The 17,266-nt window shown below is 28.0% G+C and overlaps 2 protein-coding genes and 1 long non-coding RNA gene across 5 annotated transcripts; 1 reads left to right on the plus strand and 2 right to left on the minus strand.

Annotated features, from left to right (window-relative positions):
- Nucleotides 1-4,063: 4,063 nt before the first annotated feature.
- On the minus strand, nucleotides 4,064-6,637 carry LOC132952598 (uncharacterized). Of its 2 annotated transcripts, XR_009665477.1 has the most exons (4): nucleotides 6,175-6,637; nucleotides 6,029-6,092; nucleotides 4,918-5,065; nucleotides 4,064-4,216 (listed from the first exon to the last, which is right to left on the minus strand). It is a non-coding gene; the product is annotated as an uncharacterized LOC132952598 (long non-coding RNA). The 2 variants fall into 2 exon arrangements; XR_009665476.1 differs by lacking the exon at nucleotides 4,064-4,216 and having other exon boundaries at nucleotides 4,528-5,065.
- A 997-nt stretch (nucleotides 6,638-7,634) lies between these two features.
- LOC132951946 (synaptosomal-associated protein 29) lies at nucleotides 7,635-10,568 on the minus strand. The gene is made up of 5 exons (XM_061024023.1): nucleotides 9,761-10,568; nucleotides 9,593-9,694; nucleotides 8,672-8,849; nucleotides 8,489-8,599; nucleotides 7,635-8,076 (listed from the first exon to the last, which is right to left on the minus strand). The coding sequence occupies exons 1-5, from the start codon at nucleotides 10,040-10,042 to the stop codon at nucleotides 7,943-7,945; spliced, it is 807 nt and encodes a 268-aa protein (XP_060880006.1). The 5' UTR covers nucleotides 10,043-10,568; the 3' UTR covers nucleotides 7,635-7,942.
- Nucleotides 10,569-10,605: 37 nt separating this feature from the next.
- Nucleotides 10,606-16,923, plus strand: LOC132951945 (tetraspanin-33-like). Of its 2 annotated transcripts, XM_061024021.1 has the most exons (8): nucleotides 10,629-10,999; nucleotides 11,151-11,356; nucleotides 11,455-11,658; nucleotides 14,564-14,737; nucleotides 14,803-14,934; nucleotides 14,999-15,046; nucleotides 15,128-15,244; nucleotides 15,390-16,923. In XM_061024021.1, exons 2-8 carry the CDS (start codon nucleotides 11,261-11,263, stop codon nucleotides 15,459-15,461), a joined length of 843 nt encoding a protein of 280 aa, XP_060880004.1. In that variant the 5' UTR covers nucleotides 10,629-10,999; nucleotides 11,151-11,260; the 3' UTR covers nucleotides 15,462-16,923. The 2 variants fall into 2 exon arrangements, with proteins under 2 accessions (XP_060880003.1, XP_060880004.1); XM_061024020.1 differs by lacking the exons at nucleotides 14,564-14,737; nucleotides 14,803-14,934; nucleotides 14,999-15,046; nucleotides 15,128-15,244; nucleotides 15,390-16,923 and adding an exon at nucleotides 12,803-13,885 and having other exon boundaries at nucleotides 10,606-10,999.
- Nucleotides 16,924-17,266: the final 343 nt, after the last annotated feature.

The raw sequence follows: 17,266 nt of genomic DNA on the forward strand, positions 1-17,266 counted from the left end.
CATTCGTTTTTTTTTATAATTTTAGATTCTGAGCGGTGCGATGTTTTTTTAATAAAAATAAATTTTTTGTCTGTATATATACATTATACACGAAAAAATCAAAAAAATAGTTAAAAATGCATCGATTTTCAACTTAAAATTTCCATTATTTATCAGAATAATCAATAAAAAAAAAACCGGTTAAGTGGATGTCGCTCTGCTGTACAGTAGGTTACAATTAGGTCAATGTATAATGGATTGTATTAAACTTGAATTCAATGATATAATATCATTGTATTAATTTGTATAAGAAAAACGATTTTGAGCGGAGACGGTTTGTTAGTCTGGATATTTTATATTGTTAGTATTTATTATAGCCAGTAAGTTAAATTGATATGATAATTTTACGATTTGTTATTCGTTTCTATGCTGATAAACAAATCTTTAGAAATAAAAATCCCATTTTTAGCGGTTTTTTGTAATTTCTCGATGGTTATCCCGTGACATAATTGTTGAGAAAATCGAAAAATGACCTCTCTAAAGTAGTAAAGTAGGTACCATATTGATCCAATTCGCTAAAAGATAAGATACTATATGTAGGTGCATAGAATAAAACCGCTTAGGTGTGCAGGGGCGTATACAAGGGGGGACGAGGATCTATTGGCTTTTTATTACCTTAATAAAAAAATTGAGATGGTAGGGGATTTTCCAATTTGCCCCTCTCATATTTAGATATGTCGTTTTTTTTTTATCCCCCCCCCTTTCAGAAATTATGTCTACTCTACTGTAGGTGTGCATAACTAAAGCATAAGTACCTAGTACCTATTATACATACCAATTAGTTAGTTTAGTATTACTTATTACCAGGGACTTATAGCATTTAATACAAATTTTGCTTATAATTAAATCAACTTTAAGGTAAAGCTAGAATTAAAAATAATTTTTCTCCTTTGTATCACATTTTCTAGTACCTATGTACCTACGCGAATAAACACCCTCGACTAGTATTTGTTCGAAGCTCGCTTATCTACTAACCGGTCAAATTAATCATTTTTTTTTCAGTTATTCTTGAACAGTTTTAAATTAATTTTTTAGAAAATCTAAAAGAAGTATAATAAGAAATTTAAATGTTTTTGATTTTTTAAAGATGAAATTTGTTTACGTTAAATATAAAAACTAAACGATAATATAGAAAAAATTGTGTTGATCGTTTTTGTTGCACTTTGTTTTTCTTTTTAATATTTTTAAGTGCTTATTTCAGTGCTTATTTTGATGATTATAAGTGCTATAAACTTCGAACCCTACTATTATTACCTATATAATGTGTATATATTATTTGGGTAGATAGGTACTAATTTAGTATATTGTCATATAGGTATTAGGACATTAGGTATAATAGTACTCTTATACCTACTATTAATATTATTTTTTTTATAATACCGTGTGTCCTTGTTAAATTAGCAGTTGTTGCGCATACAAGAGTTAACAATAATTTGTAAGTTAAAGGAATTTATGATCCAACAGGCAACAGTTTAGTTTCATGTCCGTCAAACAGAATTAAAAATATGTATAGATCGGTATAGGGTATCTACTGACTACTGAGTTATATATTATATATATGAACTAAGTTATAGTTGAATTGTACCCTATTTTTGAGGACACACGGTATATTATAAATTATATTAGGTCAATACGTCATCACTAATTATGCTGTATAAGTGATGTACCTAATCATTATATATTATAATATATCTCATACATGTAACTTGTAATTATCAATATTTATATATAAAAATATGTGTAGGTATATCATGGGTAAAAGTCATTAGGTTAAAATTATTATTCCTATTATGTTATCTGGTTGTATTAATTAAAATGTATAATAGTTATTAGTTAACAATGCTATAAAATTACTCATTAGCCTATAGGTGCCTATATTATACAAATCTTAAAGATTCAAATGTTGTGATCGCGCTGATACACGCGTAGGCTATTAACATAAAAAGGTCATTTGAAGTTATCGCATCAAGTTAAAAAGCTATAGAATAATGTTATTAGTAGGTACCTAGTTATGATACCTATGATACTTATATACTTATATTTTGCATAAAAGATTAAATATGTGGGTATATGTATATACTGTATTGTTAAATATTTTTAAGTTATATGTATATAGTATATTTTTAAAACAATCATAACAACTTTATAGATAGGTATAATAAAAAAAAATAGTACAACGACTACTAAGGTTAGATAGGGAGATTTTTTTTGTATTTCCTGAAAAATACCAAATGCTAATGGGTTTTCAAATATTATTTAATTAGCTTGATTACAGCCATACGTAAGTTACATTTTAAAAATAAATTAGTTTTAACCTTTTTTTTTTTTTTCGTTTTATTGAGGACCGGGGAGAGAACCGCGATTTGCATTACAGCTCCCCGGAAATTAAATTAACCTAACCTAACCTTTTTTTTTTATTGTGGTATCGCTATATAAGAGTTGAACTGTTTGCACACAGCACACTACTTGGCCCCCATGATCTAACCTAAACCTATCATGTTTATTATAAGTTACCTATTTGTGAAGTTACTATTAAGAGGTTGTATAGAAAGGCAATTTAGTCATTAAAAGTCCGAAGCATAAAAAGTCAATGGTAAGAAAGTCTGAAGCATAAAAAGTTCGTGGTGAAGAAGTCTTGTACATATAATTAGGTAAAGGAAACTACGATGTAATGCACAAATGCACAATCAAACGTTCCAATTATTTTTTTATTTTTTACATACAAGGCCTCGACAAAGGTCACTGGCCGCGGTTTGTGTATTACATGAAAATAATAAGTTCCAATTATTATTAATGTAAATTGTAACTAATTGTAATTTTTTTTAAATTTTAGGTACCTATTATTTTTATATGACGATAGTTAATTAAACTAAAAAAAGGTGGGTAAGTGGATGTCGCTCTGCTGTACAGTAGGTTACAAGTGGTCACTGTAACGGATGGTGTTAAATCTGAATTCAATGATATAATATCATTGTATAAGAAAAACGATTCTGAGCGAAACCGGTCTGTCAGCCTATGATATTACTAAGTATATTTGATGATATTATTGTGAATAAAGTAATTTATATATTTACTTATATACGTGGAACCTTGTTTTAAATTTTCAATCCTTAGCTACAAAAGTTGAACATTTTATACATGTTTAAATGCAAAATAATTATTAAATTATAAATTTGATAAATGTTGTCAAAATGCGATCTTTAAATGCTTATAAAAAAAAATTGTGCCTATGTATTTTTAATATTTTTCAACTGATATTGTATTAATATACCAGGAGCCTTGTATTAAATTTTTACACTTTTTGGCCCAACAGATAAAACTTTATTGATATTTATTGAAAAAAAAAACTAAAAAAATTGAAAACTGAAAACACCTTGACCAATGTTTTTGGTGGTGCACAAATTGTAAAGAATCCCAGACTCCCAGTCCCAGACCTTTAACACTGTTGGTATATGTAAATTAAAAATAATTTCAAATGTTTGTGTGAGTGAAACAGATTAAGAAAATACAATTAACACAACTATTTTAACATGATTTTTCCATCCAGTAAATTATATTTTTTTTAAAACTACTATTCAGACTTCAGGATGACGGGGTCGTCTCTACTCTTGTAATTTCACAAATATATAATGCCATTACAATCATTTTTATTCAGTTAAGGACTTTTTAACTGTGGCTAATTTGAATTAGGAGTAGAACAGTTTAAAATATAATAGAAAAAGTCTTTTATTTTTTGGGAGTGCACAAGTTCCCAGTTTCACCAATGATTTATTATTAGTTTATGCCTTATCGTGACGTCAATCTGGTGTAACATGAACTGACATCTGACGTCATGTCTCAGTTATATTGTGTTTTTGAGATTCTCAGAGGATTATTTATGTTGGTTTCACAATGAATAATAATGATTAGGGAACGGATTTAAATGCTCTAAAAAACAAGAAAAATGCCTTAAAAAAATACAATTTAATGCCTTAAAAAAATGCTTTAACATCAAAAAATGCACTAAAAAAATGCCCTAAAAAACTTTAAAAATGGGTTTTATATTCAATAAAAACAAAATTTTAAATTTAAGACATAAAAAACACATTATTATGAAAAATCTAATAAAAAATATTTAAATACAATACAACCTTAATTAATTAATTTTCAATTATCTTCTGTCCATCTTCTTTTTACCCTAAAAAATAAAAAACTTAATAGGTATACCATTTAGATGGGTATATTCGTTATACTTTTACCTTTTGTTTCATAGCATTGTATTATACACGTGTCAACAATAATTTCGTAATTTCGTAACATAATACATATTTAGATATTTTAGTTTTTTTTAGAATGAATGTGGAAAAAATGTCTTAAAAACCACAAAATACACTAAAAATTTCAAAAAATGCTCTAAAAATGCATTTAAGTCTTAAAAATGCAAAAAAATGCAAAATAAAAGTTACATTTTTTAATTCTTTGACGTATGAAATGAACTTTTTGCTTGGAAACCAATGTTTTCGGACATTCAGAAAAAAATGCAATTTGCATTCAAATCCGTTCCCTAATAATGATAATAAAATTTTTTTTATAGGTATTTATATATTATATTTATATACATATAGTAGATGGATACATCAATGATTAATTGATTAATACAGATTACAGGTACTACGCTAGTACACTAGATAGGTACCTACTAAAATGTTTTATGAAATCATGTAGAAGTAATCATGTAGACCTGCTCTGACCTGACCTATATCTAATCAGTAATCAGTAGTAATCAACTACCTACACATGACTGAAAATTATACCTAATTTAGATAATATTGATCAATTATATAAATCCTTATTAATCGAGTTATTATAGATTTTACAATTAATAATTTAGGATAGTACCTTGTACCTACTACCGCTACTACATTTTTTTTTTCACTTTAGATTCTGAACGTAGCGATGTTTTGATTTTACAATGATGTGTGTTTTTTGTCAGGCATCAACTTTTGGGGTAGTAAAAATGCTCCGATTTTTTACTTCAGCATCTATTCTGATAGGAAAATGAATAATATTACTTCAAAGTAAATTCATGCAAGCCAGTTACTATTAAAAATATCAAAATATGAGTAGGTATTTAATATAGCATGCATACTAGCCAATATTAAAAAGTGAAGGTACAATTATAGTATATTGCGGTGTGGCAAGGGTGGGAAGAGGGCTAATTTCAGTCGCAGGCGAGTTCGCCCAAGACTGAAATTGCCTTCCCGCACGAGCCACACATACTATTTTTGTCACGCCTCTGCGTTCATCGATAACGGCAAAGGTAATGCACAGGGATCCATGTAACAACTAGACTATAATAATTATACGACAACAATATATTTCACGAAAGAAACGATTTGGCTTTATTTATTTTAAGCGTCGCGCATGTAGGTTATAATAATATGATTATATGATGTAACCAAAAGGCAAAAGTTTATAATTTGTAAGGAACCGACGACCGTAGTAGGTATAGATTTCAGTTACTGTTTTTGCAGGGTATGCGCGCGTCGCGCGTGAAATGTGCGCACAGCACTTTTGGGGATTTCCACTTTACTGCCCGGCATTTTTTGGGATTTCCATTTTACCGCCCGGCACTATTGGGGATTCCCACTTTACCGCCCGCTGGACGGAAAAAGGACGCTTTCCAACGCTTCAACCGCTATCAAAAAACCAAACTTTCGGTGCAGGCGTGACAAAAAAATATAAAAGGCGTTAAACTGTGTTGGTCATTTTAGTCTATTTCATTTTGTCATCGGTTATTATCGTTAATCATTAAGAAGATATTATCTGTACGACTGTACCAATTTCTTATAGACGCCGCCGTGATGGGTTTCCAGGAGTTGTGCGAGTCACTAGGTCGGATATATAAGTGGGTCGGGAGTTTTTTAAATAATAAATAATATACTAATATTTATTTTTTTTTCGATGTACAAAAATTATAAAAATCTTGTCGTTGTGGACAACTACGTACCTAAGAGTTTGAAATGTCTTCAACTCATTTTTGTTTCATTCAGTATCGAATTTTTCAACGAACACTGCAAATCATTTATTTACTTACAGTCTAAAAGTATTATAACTAGGTATAATATTAAATTGACCGAAGTAACTATAATATACCGCAGATCAAGTCGAATATCCGTGCACTGGAGATGGCTGAAGACGAGATCCTGGAGTCACCGCGGTCCACCACCGATCTCTCTCATGCTCCAAGTTTTCGACGAACTACGGACGAAGCGACCAAAATCGTTAGCAAGCCGTTGTCCCAGGAGTTCGTCGACAACTTGGAGCATAATGTCGGTGACCGACAGCGGGTCGATACAAAAATAATTTGTCTACTCAAAAAATTAGTAAAATTTGGTTTCATCAAATGAAAAATACTTTTTGTAACTTTGTATAAAAATAATTTGTCCACTCACAAAATCAGTAAAATAAGATTTCATCAAATGAAAAATACTTTTTGTAATTTTGTAAAAAAAAAAATCGTTAACATTTGCCGCCCTCCAAATGTCACCGCTCTAGGTCCGGACTCTGAAGTCTGAGTATAACATTATGTTCAATCGTGATACAGCCCATCGGTCATGTAATAGAGTTTATAACGTTCTGAGTATAACAATTATTCCTACAAATAATAACATGTTATACTATGTAATAGTAAGTAATTGCATATAAGTATGTACAAAATAATCGTTTCTATTATGTAATTTGATTGGTTAGGTTAGGTTAGGTTATATTATCATATATTATTATATTATTATGAAATAAACGCGTCATAACGCTAGTGTAAAATTAATTTATCTAGTTGGTGGAAATTGTGTCTGTATATTGTACCACAGGCTACAAGGGTACTACTTTGTAAGTTGTAATTATTTAATAAGTTTAATTATTTCAAGCCCTAAGATTATATAATAAATTGTGATTTTAATTTGTATAGTTATAAACAAGGTAACGGATTCATGATCCTAAATACATTAAAATATGCGTTTATATATACTCCAAAAAACTTGCAAAAAACCTAAAAATGTAAAAATAAGCATTTGAAAAAATTAAAAAAAAAATTAAATATAATATTTGACATTTAATAATAATAATTTAAATTTAAAGAAACAACAGTAAAATTGTAAAAATATTATAATTTATAGCTCATGAACATACAAAAAAGAATATATTAGATATAAGAAACCACCTTCTCGTATATGACGTCTTTTAATAAATCAAGTCACATGACTACATGTTTTTAATCGTTAGGATTACATTGTTTAACAACATTTTTCTGCCCTACACAATATAATCAATGATAATTCATGAATACATGATGAATTATGGTGGTAAACGTTATAAATTGTTAAATAAGCATCGATATAGCAAACAGTTTTAAAAAATGCAAAATAAAACTTTGTATATTTTAAATTATTTATACTTCCAAACGTATTTGTATACCACTATGCAATGTTTTCATACATCTACGATGTATATGAAAATGCTTTGAGTTCTGACCATGGTTGTAAACTACATAATTTTAAAATTTTAAATAATACAAAGTATAACTTACTATTTTCATGAAAGATATTAATACCATATATTTGTGCAAATATGATATTTATTTATAATTAGTATACAAATGAATAATGAGTAAATATAATTGATACAATTTTTCTTCATTAATGGAATTGACACATATAATGATTTCATATAATTTTATGATACTTCAATGATTCTAATACTTCATAGCTAACATGAAAAATTGGTAATATAAACATAAATAGGGAAGTAAGATTCGTTATAAATGTATAAACAAAGTATGATATTATGAGTAATTTTAATAGGAGTCTTATGCTACAAATATATCTAATGTGATAGGAATGTTGCTCGATATAGACATAGTTGATTATTTTTTCAAAATACGATTTATCTCTTTGTTTTGACGTTCCATATTTATGTCAGCTTTATCTGCTTTACCGAGAATGTTTTCAACTAAATCATTTTGAGAATCAATTTCTCCACCAAGCCCCAATGCTAAACCTATAAATACAGTAATACATGTTAAAAAGATACAAGAGAATATTATATTTATTTACTCAAAATTATTTAAATAAATATAATGTTTTTATTAAAAAATATTGAATATTATTTAACTTTTTCATTGTTACACTATTTATACTCTGCAACCTGTGTATGATACATAAAATATTTTTTACTTTTTAATTTTGAGATCTATAATATGATCTAATTATTTGGGTTCAAAATAATGGTAGCAAGGGTTATCTAATGTTGTACGATTATCGGCAAATAATAATATTATAAAATACAAGAACATAATAGAGCAATGAATAGTGTAAATGTTTTGCATGTGTAATAGTTCACCTGGAGCAGTGAAATGGTTAAGCATTTACCTATTATAAAAAAAAAAATAGTTATATAATTATTTATAAACCTTTTAATCGAGTTACTGATCCAAGAATTTGATCCAAATTGTTATCCAAATTAGATTGAACATCAGTTGGTGTAGTTGATTCGTTATCTACTAAACCTCTTATTCTTAAACCTAGTTATAAATTTCAAAATTACATTACTATAAAACTTTTGAAAAAATAGAATATGATTATATATTTTTTACCAGGATGTTGATCCATAGAGCTAATATTAGAATTTGCTTGTGTTAAGGTTTCACTCAATGTACTTCTACGCACTTCATTTGTTAATGGAGGCCCCGTTGGCTCAATTTCAGTTGATGCGCTACGTGGTGGTAAATTTGATTTACCACTGAGCATATTTTTAAAACTTCCAAAAATACTCTATAAAATACAATCAGTTCAAAATAGTATAAAATATTTTTTATTTTCAAAAATGGTATTTTATAAATGATAGAACCTAACTTAAACAGTTAATTAATGTAAACAAAATATTTTCAAAACCGTAAATACTTTATGAGTTAATGGGTGTTTACTGTTAAAAGAATCAGTGTATAGTATAGGCAAAGAAAATTCAAAGTTTTACCATTAATCAAGGATGTCAACACTCTATTTGTTTTCTATCTCTAACCCACACACAACATGGAAAATTTGCATTCAGCAGAACCAATTTTAAGCTGTTAGTTTTAATATAAGAGTGACCTATCTATTATCAAACTTCAAGTTATGAACATAATTTGGGATTATTCATTAATATTTTTTTATGATATTTTAATTTTTACACTAATTATGAGTACTTATGTAAAATATTACAATTATTTAATATGCTCATAATATATCGCAGAAATATAGAAATAATGTAAAAAAAGCTGACATTCAAACACAGATTATGTTCCTAACTTTGGGTTTTATAATAGGTAATTCGCTCTAAATTAAAGCTAATTAGCAAGGTTATGCCGAACACAAATTTAAATGTAGGTTTGACTGGTTTGAGAGAAAACAAATAGTGCTGAGAATCTGACATATTAAACATAGGTCATTATTATTAATTCAAGGTTTAAATTGAAATTTTTTTTCTTTAGGTACATCTGGATTTTTTTTTACATTAATTATAATATATTATTTACTTTAATTCCTTGTATATGTTTTTGGCTGACACGTAAATTAGAATTGATTTCATCAAGTCGTTTATCGGTATTTTGCAGCTGTTCTCTTTGTCTAACCAATTCCTGTAATAGTCAAAATCAAAAATATTATTCCCATTTGTTTAAATATATTTATTTATAATTATTTACTTCAGCTGTAGCAGTACCAATATTTTCAGACTCTCTGAGTAAACGCAAGGTTCTTTCAGTAGACTGTAAAGTTCTTTGTTCTACATCTCTTGTTGTTTCAACAACTTGTTGTTTTTGTCTATGTGCATTTTCTAATTCTTGATTACCAAAATTGTTGCCTAAAAGGTCATTTCTATAGCCGACATTGGGTCGAACGCGGGACATAAATTCATTGTCATCTACATCGTCCTCGTCGTCGAATATCCCTCGCGATGAATTACTTACGTATCGGTTATTTGACATTTTGCAAAATCCAATAAAGAAATGTGAACAAATTATACAGTACCTAATATTAGTAATTAATGTGACAAGAGAAAAAAGTTTAAAAATCACTAAAAAAAGTAAAAACAGTGTCTCAAGGCAAGTAAAATATAATTTGTAATTTATAAATTGCAATATTGCCTAATACCATAGGTTTGAATAATAATATTATGCCGTAAAGACGTATTATGATGACGTATGAATCATTTATTCATTTATCATAGACCATAGTAGTTGTACTCATTGTAGTAAATTAATAGATATTAGATATTAGATGTAGCACAGTATATTTTTATATCAACCTTTTTGTGGAATGATATTTTTTTTTTTTGAAATTACTCTATGTTTTGAATATTGAGTTTCGAACTTCTTTGCATGTTGTTATCACGGAATCGTAACAATTATTATAGTCACAGAATAATTCTTATAGTTGGCGAATGGAGAGTGAGGTCGTTACTCGTTGTAGTCTATCAGCTGTCTATCGTCTATGCCCCACGGGTCGCACACTCAATTCTGTTTACTAAATAGCCAATAGGTACAACTACAATAGTACCACAACAATACGGACTCTACTCACTACTCATGACAAAATTGAAAATACTAAATAGATTTCGCTTCCTTTGTTAGTTTGTTCGACGACTGCTATCACTATAGGGCAGTGGCCAGTGGGCACCGCGACACGACTACTGAATAGTGAATCTGATCCCTCCCACAGTCCCACAACAACAACAACAATAACGTGACAACACTTATGACAAAATATGAATAATATGATTCAGAATTAAATATTATCATGTCGGAGTCTGGGTCTGTGATGATATCATTACGTTCCGGGAACGTCGCTGTCAATTTTCGGACACTCTGGGCGTGTGCCGTTGTATCGTCCACGGCCGTGCACAACGCATAAATTTCATTTCCCGACTGTTAACAAAAGAAACGGTAATAATAATAATAACATTAATCGTTTGTTTCAACGTTTCGTGCGGCGGAGCGTTGCTTCGCGTGACGTCGAGTGTCGAGGAGATCATTAGCGAATTGATGTCCGTCTCGCCATAATTATTGTTTCTGATAATTGTTTTTTTGTTTGTAGATAGTATAAATATTTTTAAGAAGTCTCTCACCTTGTTTCATTGGTTTTGGTATGAGATACAACAGTGACCGTTACTTGTCTACTGTGAATCAAACATCCGCATTATAAACATGCCCGTAGCAATGAACCGGAGACGCGTGAACAATTTCACATACGTCAGCCCTTGCGTCAAGTACATGATATTTTTGCTGAACTTTTTGTTTTGGGTATGTGTTTACCATGTATAACAGTAATACAATTAACTATTTGTAAATCCAATAACAACAATATAATATATATTATGTACCTATTATTGTTAATTTAGTTATTTGGCGGTTTGTTGGTGGCAGCCGGCACATTTGCATTTTACGAAAAATGGAATACTATGGGTTCTATCAAGTTGAACACCTTCTCAGACGTTATACTCAATATTTCACTAGTTCTGATCATAGCCGGACAAATTATATTCATTGTTAGCTTTGCCGGATGTATTGGTGCTCTACGTGAAAATACAACACTTCTTAAATTTGTGAGTATTTATTACCAATCTTTGTGTTTCATAGTGTTTAAATGATAAATGGTCCATAATGACTGGCACAGTTTCCAAAGAAAATTGTTCTAGTGTGGGTTAACATGTGCCACACTGTTACTTACTTATTTGTGTAAATAAATAATTATATGATTGAGTTTGTGTTCTACCATTTAACGAGTAATGAAATATTCTTAAAAAAGTAAATGTTATTTACTAATCTAACATTAAACTTATAAGTATACAGTAAAACCTTAGATCATATACTATGGATGGACCCATGTCCCAATAATTTGATGCATATATTAGCGACAAGTCTCTGAATTAGTTATATATAAATAAACCGGACATGCGCAAAGAGAAATATAGAATATTTATCTATTTGAAATGATATATTATATAAATAAAAATCAATCAGCAACCAACGGCTAAATATGCAATGGTTTGCCTCACGTACACGCACATCAAGCATCTAATTCAGAGACTTGTAGCTTATATGTGCATCAAATTGTTTACACAGGCATGGCTCATGGCTCCATGCTCATATAGCTAGTATATGAAATAAATGTGAAATCCCTATAATGGACACCTTTAATTAGTGGACACTTAATATCACATCCAAATAGTGGAAGAATTTTGGGAACAAACTACAAACAGTACCCTCAGAATAGCTGACATTTCAGCAACCTAGAGTATCCTGTATTTAGAGGTTTTACTATATGCGTTCAAAATTTGGCTAACTACAGAAAAAAAAACTTTTTTGAAAATCAGGGTTTCCATGGAATTTGTATAATATTAATTTACTTTATAAATGTAAATTATTTAATATTATTTTAATTGTTATTTTAATTTAAATACTCATTGTTCTACATTAATAGGCAAGTAGGTTATACCTAAAAATTCATTTTTATTAATTTTTTATAATTTTATATTAGTGTTCTTAACAAATAAGTAATGTTAAGTGGAATATCTTAATGTTTTTAAGAATTTTTAAGACAGTGAGTCACAATTTTTTTTTGTAATTTTTTTGTTATATTTTTTATGTACAAATTAATATTTAATTTATGTTTAATTAATTAAAATTAGGTTAGTATTAATCAATCTAATCAGTCTTCAATTTTAATACTATTCCCTTTAATTTCAGTTACCTTTCAAAAATTTTGCTGCTCAGATTACAAATGTTTGTGTCAGCCATTTAAATGTTTCACAAACACCGAATTTCAGTACAAAAAATACTGATAGATTAAAGAAGTCAAAACCCAGGAGCAATGATGAAATTATTTTTAAGCTACTTGATTCTTATAACGAAATACTCAATATCCAAGCCAAGTATCCAATATACACTAATAGTTTAAAACCAATGAACGACAGCCAATTGAATTTTTATAAAAAATATGTAAATATTGATAGAGACCAAATACTTAACTTAATGTATAGTACTAAGGAGCAAGCAAATATTAGTGCTTGGCGATTGCATAGACAAACAAGACTCTCGGCAAGTTCAAAAGCTCATCAGATAAATACAAGACGTAATAGAAACGAGGAATTGGCTGAACGGTTTATAAAAGACAAAAAAATTGTAGGAAAAGGTTTAATATATGTGGAATATGGAATTGGAATGGAAGATTTTGCTTGTAAAAAGTATTCTCTGATACATAATGCCAATGTTATAAAGTGTGGCCTAGTAATACATCAAAAACAACCATGGATTTGTGCAAGTCCAGATGGTTTAGTCATTCAAAATAATAAAGTAAAAAAATTGTTGGAAATAAAATGTCCATACACTTGTAAAGACACCTTATTGATTGATGAAGATAATGGAAAGCTTAGAGTTCCATACTTAAGATACAATGAAGAACAAAATACGATTGTTTTAAAACAAAACCACGTCTATTTTACGCAGTGTCAAATTCAAATGTACTGTACTGGGATGGAAGAATGTGATTTATTTGTTTGCACAAAAGCTGACTGCATAACTGTTTCCGTTAAGAGAGACAATTTATTTCTTGAAAAATTAGTCAGAAAAATGGAATTATTTTATTACAATTACTACCTTCCTGAACTAACAAAAATTAATTCTTAGTTTTTAACCTTTTAGCAAATACAATAAAATAAGATTTTTTATTACTAACTCACACTGATAAAATTATTTTAAGGATTTTAAATTGTATTTTAAAAATTATATTATATGGACCACCTATTAAAAAAATATATTTTTTTCGCTTAAGAGTTCTTTAATGTGTAATTTATAACACCTACTATTTTCTGTAAACTAGGCTTTATATTATAATTTATAAGATGTGCGGGAAGAAAATTGCATTATCTAATGACTATTTGGAATTGAGAGAATCGTTGTTAGTTATAATTTCCATTTCAAAATTAAATGCAATAACAACTGTGAGAAATGAATTCCATGAAAGCATAAATTGCTTTTCTTATAAAAGTAGTTATGATGAATATTGTGTATTCCTTTTGACGAGCATATAAATTGGTTAGACAGAAAATTAGTCATTGAATACGTTTATTTTAGCAAGTATCAAATCTTTGAATACCAAACCATTCGTTGATTTGTATTTATATATATATATTTTTCTTTATTGAACTCCAAATAGCATTAATCACTGCCATGAGGAGATCCTTTATGAACTTTTATTGTTGTTAAATGTTATTGAAGATAGAATTAATAAAAAAAAAAACTAATCAAACATTAACTACTTCAGTTTTAATTAGTTTCTTGTAACTATGATAGCCAAATTTCAAATTATGCAACCAAGCATTAGCCAAGGAATTATTAGGCGTGCGTTAACTCTAACTTGTCAAAATATATTTATTTTGAAGTTTAATAATAAGTAAACAATTGCTCTGATAAATATAATATAGGTAATACGAAACATTTTTTTTTCAGTACTCATTGTGTCTTTTAATATTCTTTCTACTTGAAATGGGAATTGCAATTATCGGATTTGTTTTTCCTCATAACATGCAAGCTACTTTGGAAGAATCATTCACTGATAAAATTATTCACACTTACCGTGATGATCCAGATTTACAAAACCTCATAGATTTTGCTCAGAAAGAAGTAAAAATATATTGATAAAAATACCAGCTTAATATTAAAAATTATACTTATATATTATGTTCTAGTTTCAATGTTGTGGTCTTAGTTCAGAAGGATATATTGATTGGTCCAAAAATGAATATTTTAACTGCACATCACCCAGTGTTGAAAAGTGTGGGGTGCCTTATTCGTGTTGTATCAATGCAACAGATATTTCAGTATGTATAACTTTTTATTGTATTACTGTATTCTTAATATTTATGCCAACCTATTATTATTTAGAAAGGACTTGTAAATGTCATGTGTGGTTACGGCGCTCAAGACAGTTCTGTAAGTATATAATAAATAAATATAATATGTTAATATGTCGTATACATTTATAAGACTCATATTATGTAACATATATATAAGGTTGCTGAAGCTAGTAAAAGAGTTTGGACTAGTGGATGTATTGAAGTTATCCGTATATGGGCTGAAAGAAATTTGTATACCATCGCAGGAGTAGCATTAGGTGTTGCTCTATCTCAGGTAAATACAACTAAAATAATATTTTTAATTGTTATTGTTTTGGTTTTGGTAGAGCAAGGACAGCTAAATCTCAGATCCTGTCCTTACTTTTAATTAGACCTATGTTAATTTACTAATAATTTACTGTAAATATTTCTTGTTGTAGCTACTTATTATCAATTTAGCCAAAACATTAGAAGGACAAATTGACTTACAAAAATCCAGATGGGCTTCTTGAAAAATAATTAAGGTATGAGAAACAAGATAAGGTTTCCATAATACTATTATAATATGGTATTAAAATAAGGTACTAAATATTGTATTTAGTTACTACAACACTTTTTTAAAATCTAAATTATTACATAAGTGGTGTTTTTATAGAAAAAAAAACTATATTTTAATTATTTCAAATTTTTATTTTATTTTATCAATTTTTAATTAATACTATTTAACTATTTTTATGTGTTTTTTATAATTTATATGTTCATAATTTTTAATTGTCTGACAATTTTTTTTGTATCGCTAAATGTATTTAAATTTTTTAACTTAGTCAATTCAAATTTAAGGTTGTAAATAAATAAAAAATACATCAATGAAGTTTGAAATCGCCCTGTGATAATGGGCTATTTATCTAATATATTATGTAATAAAAAATTATTTAATATTTTGTCCTTTAGCCTGCACTAAAATGTCCATTATTTTATAATGATTTTATTGATAACATTTATCAATATAAAATAAATATACCTATCGTGTATAATTGTATTTATGATGCTAATTGTAATCTCTAACATCAAATTTAGTATTTTATAATTTATTTTTTGCTCATTCATTATTAGTTTGGTTCATGAATACTATGCAATTCCTAAATTATATTGTAATTTAAATTCATTCATAATTCACTACTTATTCAATATTTATTTTACCATCATTAATTAAATCAAATGAAAAATTATAATTATTTACATTATACAGGATGTTTAGAACCCCACGTTACTAAAATAGTGGATGCTTCGTAATAATCATATTATGAAATATCTACTATTTTTGTAAAGTGGATTTCAAATCTCCTGTATATTTTATACCGATATCTAACATTATTATTTTTTTTTTTTAATGTTGACTACGTGATAATTTATTATATTTTGTTTATTATTTTACGGAATTAAATTTTATATTTATTTAGAAATACTTAAAGGAGCACGCAACACATAAAAACGTTCAAATTTGTACTGTATGTTACTATGTAGTCTGTACTATTAGAAACAAATAGGTGAAAATCCATTGCAAAAAAATTATTATTTTCCTGAAATATTAAGATATTTAGAATATCTCCATGACTTAATTTGGCTGAGTTCTAAATCTCTTTAGGATTTTAAATATTTAAAAAAAATCAAACACTAGATTAAAATAAACATAACATTGAATAACGTGAATCCTACACAACTTTTCTTAATGTTAAGTACACTTTCAAACTAAAACTGCTTATATTTTTGTGTTAAGTGCTTCTTTAAATTGTAGCTTAAAAAATATGATCTGATGTATTTTTATATGATAATGTAAGTATTTATAGTGCATACGTGTGTATTATAGTAATGTTAATAATGCTAATTAAGTGTGATACATTTTTATTACTTTTTTTTACTGTTTAGATTACCAAAGATAATATTTAAACAATTAAAAATATATTTTTAACACTACCTGCTGGCTGTTGATTATTCAAAAACATTTTGTCTACAAAAAAAAAATCATCTTGCATAGTTTTCACGCTTCCTCTTCGCCCTACTATTCCTTGACACAAATTTAATTAATTAAGTGCTTTTGCCAATCGTTTAAGATAATTTAATATTGTATCTAATGTTAAGCTAATAGTTGAACTATACTATACAAATTTGCATATTATTACGTGTTAGTGCCTATTGGTTTTCAATTGATGCCCAAGTTAACAAAATATCATTATAAATTAAATAGTTAAAATATATTAACATGAAATAAAATTTTACAATCTTATTAGATGTTCAAAAATACAAATGAAACTGAATG

The sequence above is a fragment of the Metopolophium dirhodum genome, chromosome 9 (assembly GCF_019925205.1).
Source record: "Metopolophium dirhodum isolate CAU chromosome 9, ASM1992520v1, whole genome shotgun sequence".
Lineage (NCBI taxonomy): Eukaryota > Metazoa > Arthropoda > Insecta > Hemiptera > Aphididae > Metopolophium > Metopolophium dirhodum.

Coding starts and splice junctions, on each gene's coding strand:
- LOC132951945 (XM_061024020.1), top strand. CDS start 11,261: ATGCCCGTAGCAATGAACCGGAGACGCGTGAACAATTTCACATACGTC. Junction 11,357..11,454: donor TGCTGAACTTTTTGTTTTGG/GTATGTGTTTAC, acceptor TTGTTAATTTAG/TTATTTGGCGGTTTGTTGGT. Junction 11,659..12,802: donor ATACAACACTTCTTAAATTT/GTGAGTATTTAT, acceptor CTTTAATTTCAG/TTACCTTTCAAAAATTTTGC.
- LOC132951946 (XM_061024023.1), bottom strand. CDS start 10,042: ATGTCAAATAACCGATACGTAAGTAATTCATCGCGAGGGATATTCGAC. Junction 9,695..9,760: donor TTGGTACTGCTACAGCTGAA/GTAAATAATTAT, acceptor TGACTATTACAG/GAATTGGTTAGACAAAGAGA. Junction 8,077..8,488: donor ATCAGTAACTCGATTAAAAG/GTTTATAAATAA, acceptor CTGTATTTATAG/GTTTAGCATTGGGGCTTGGT.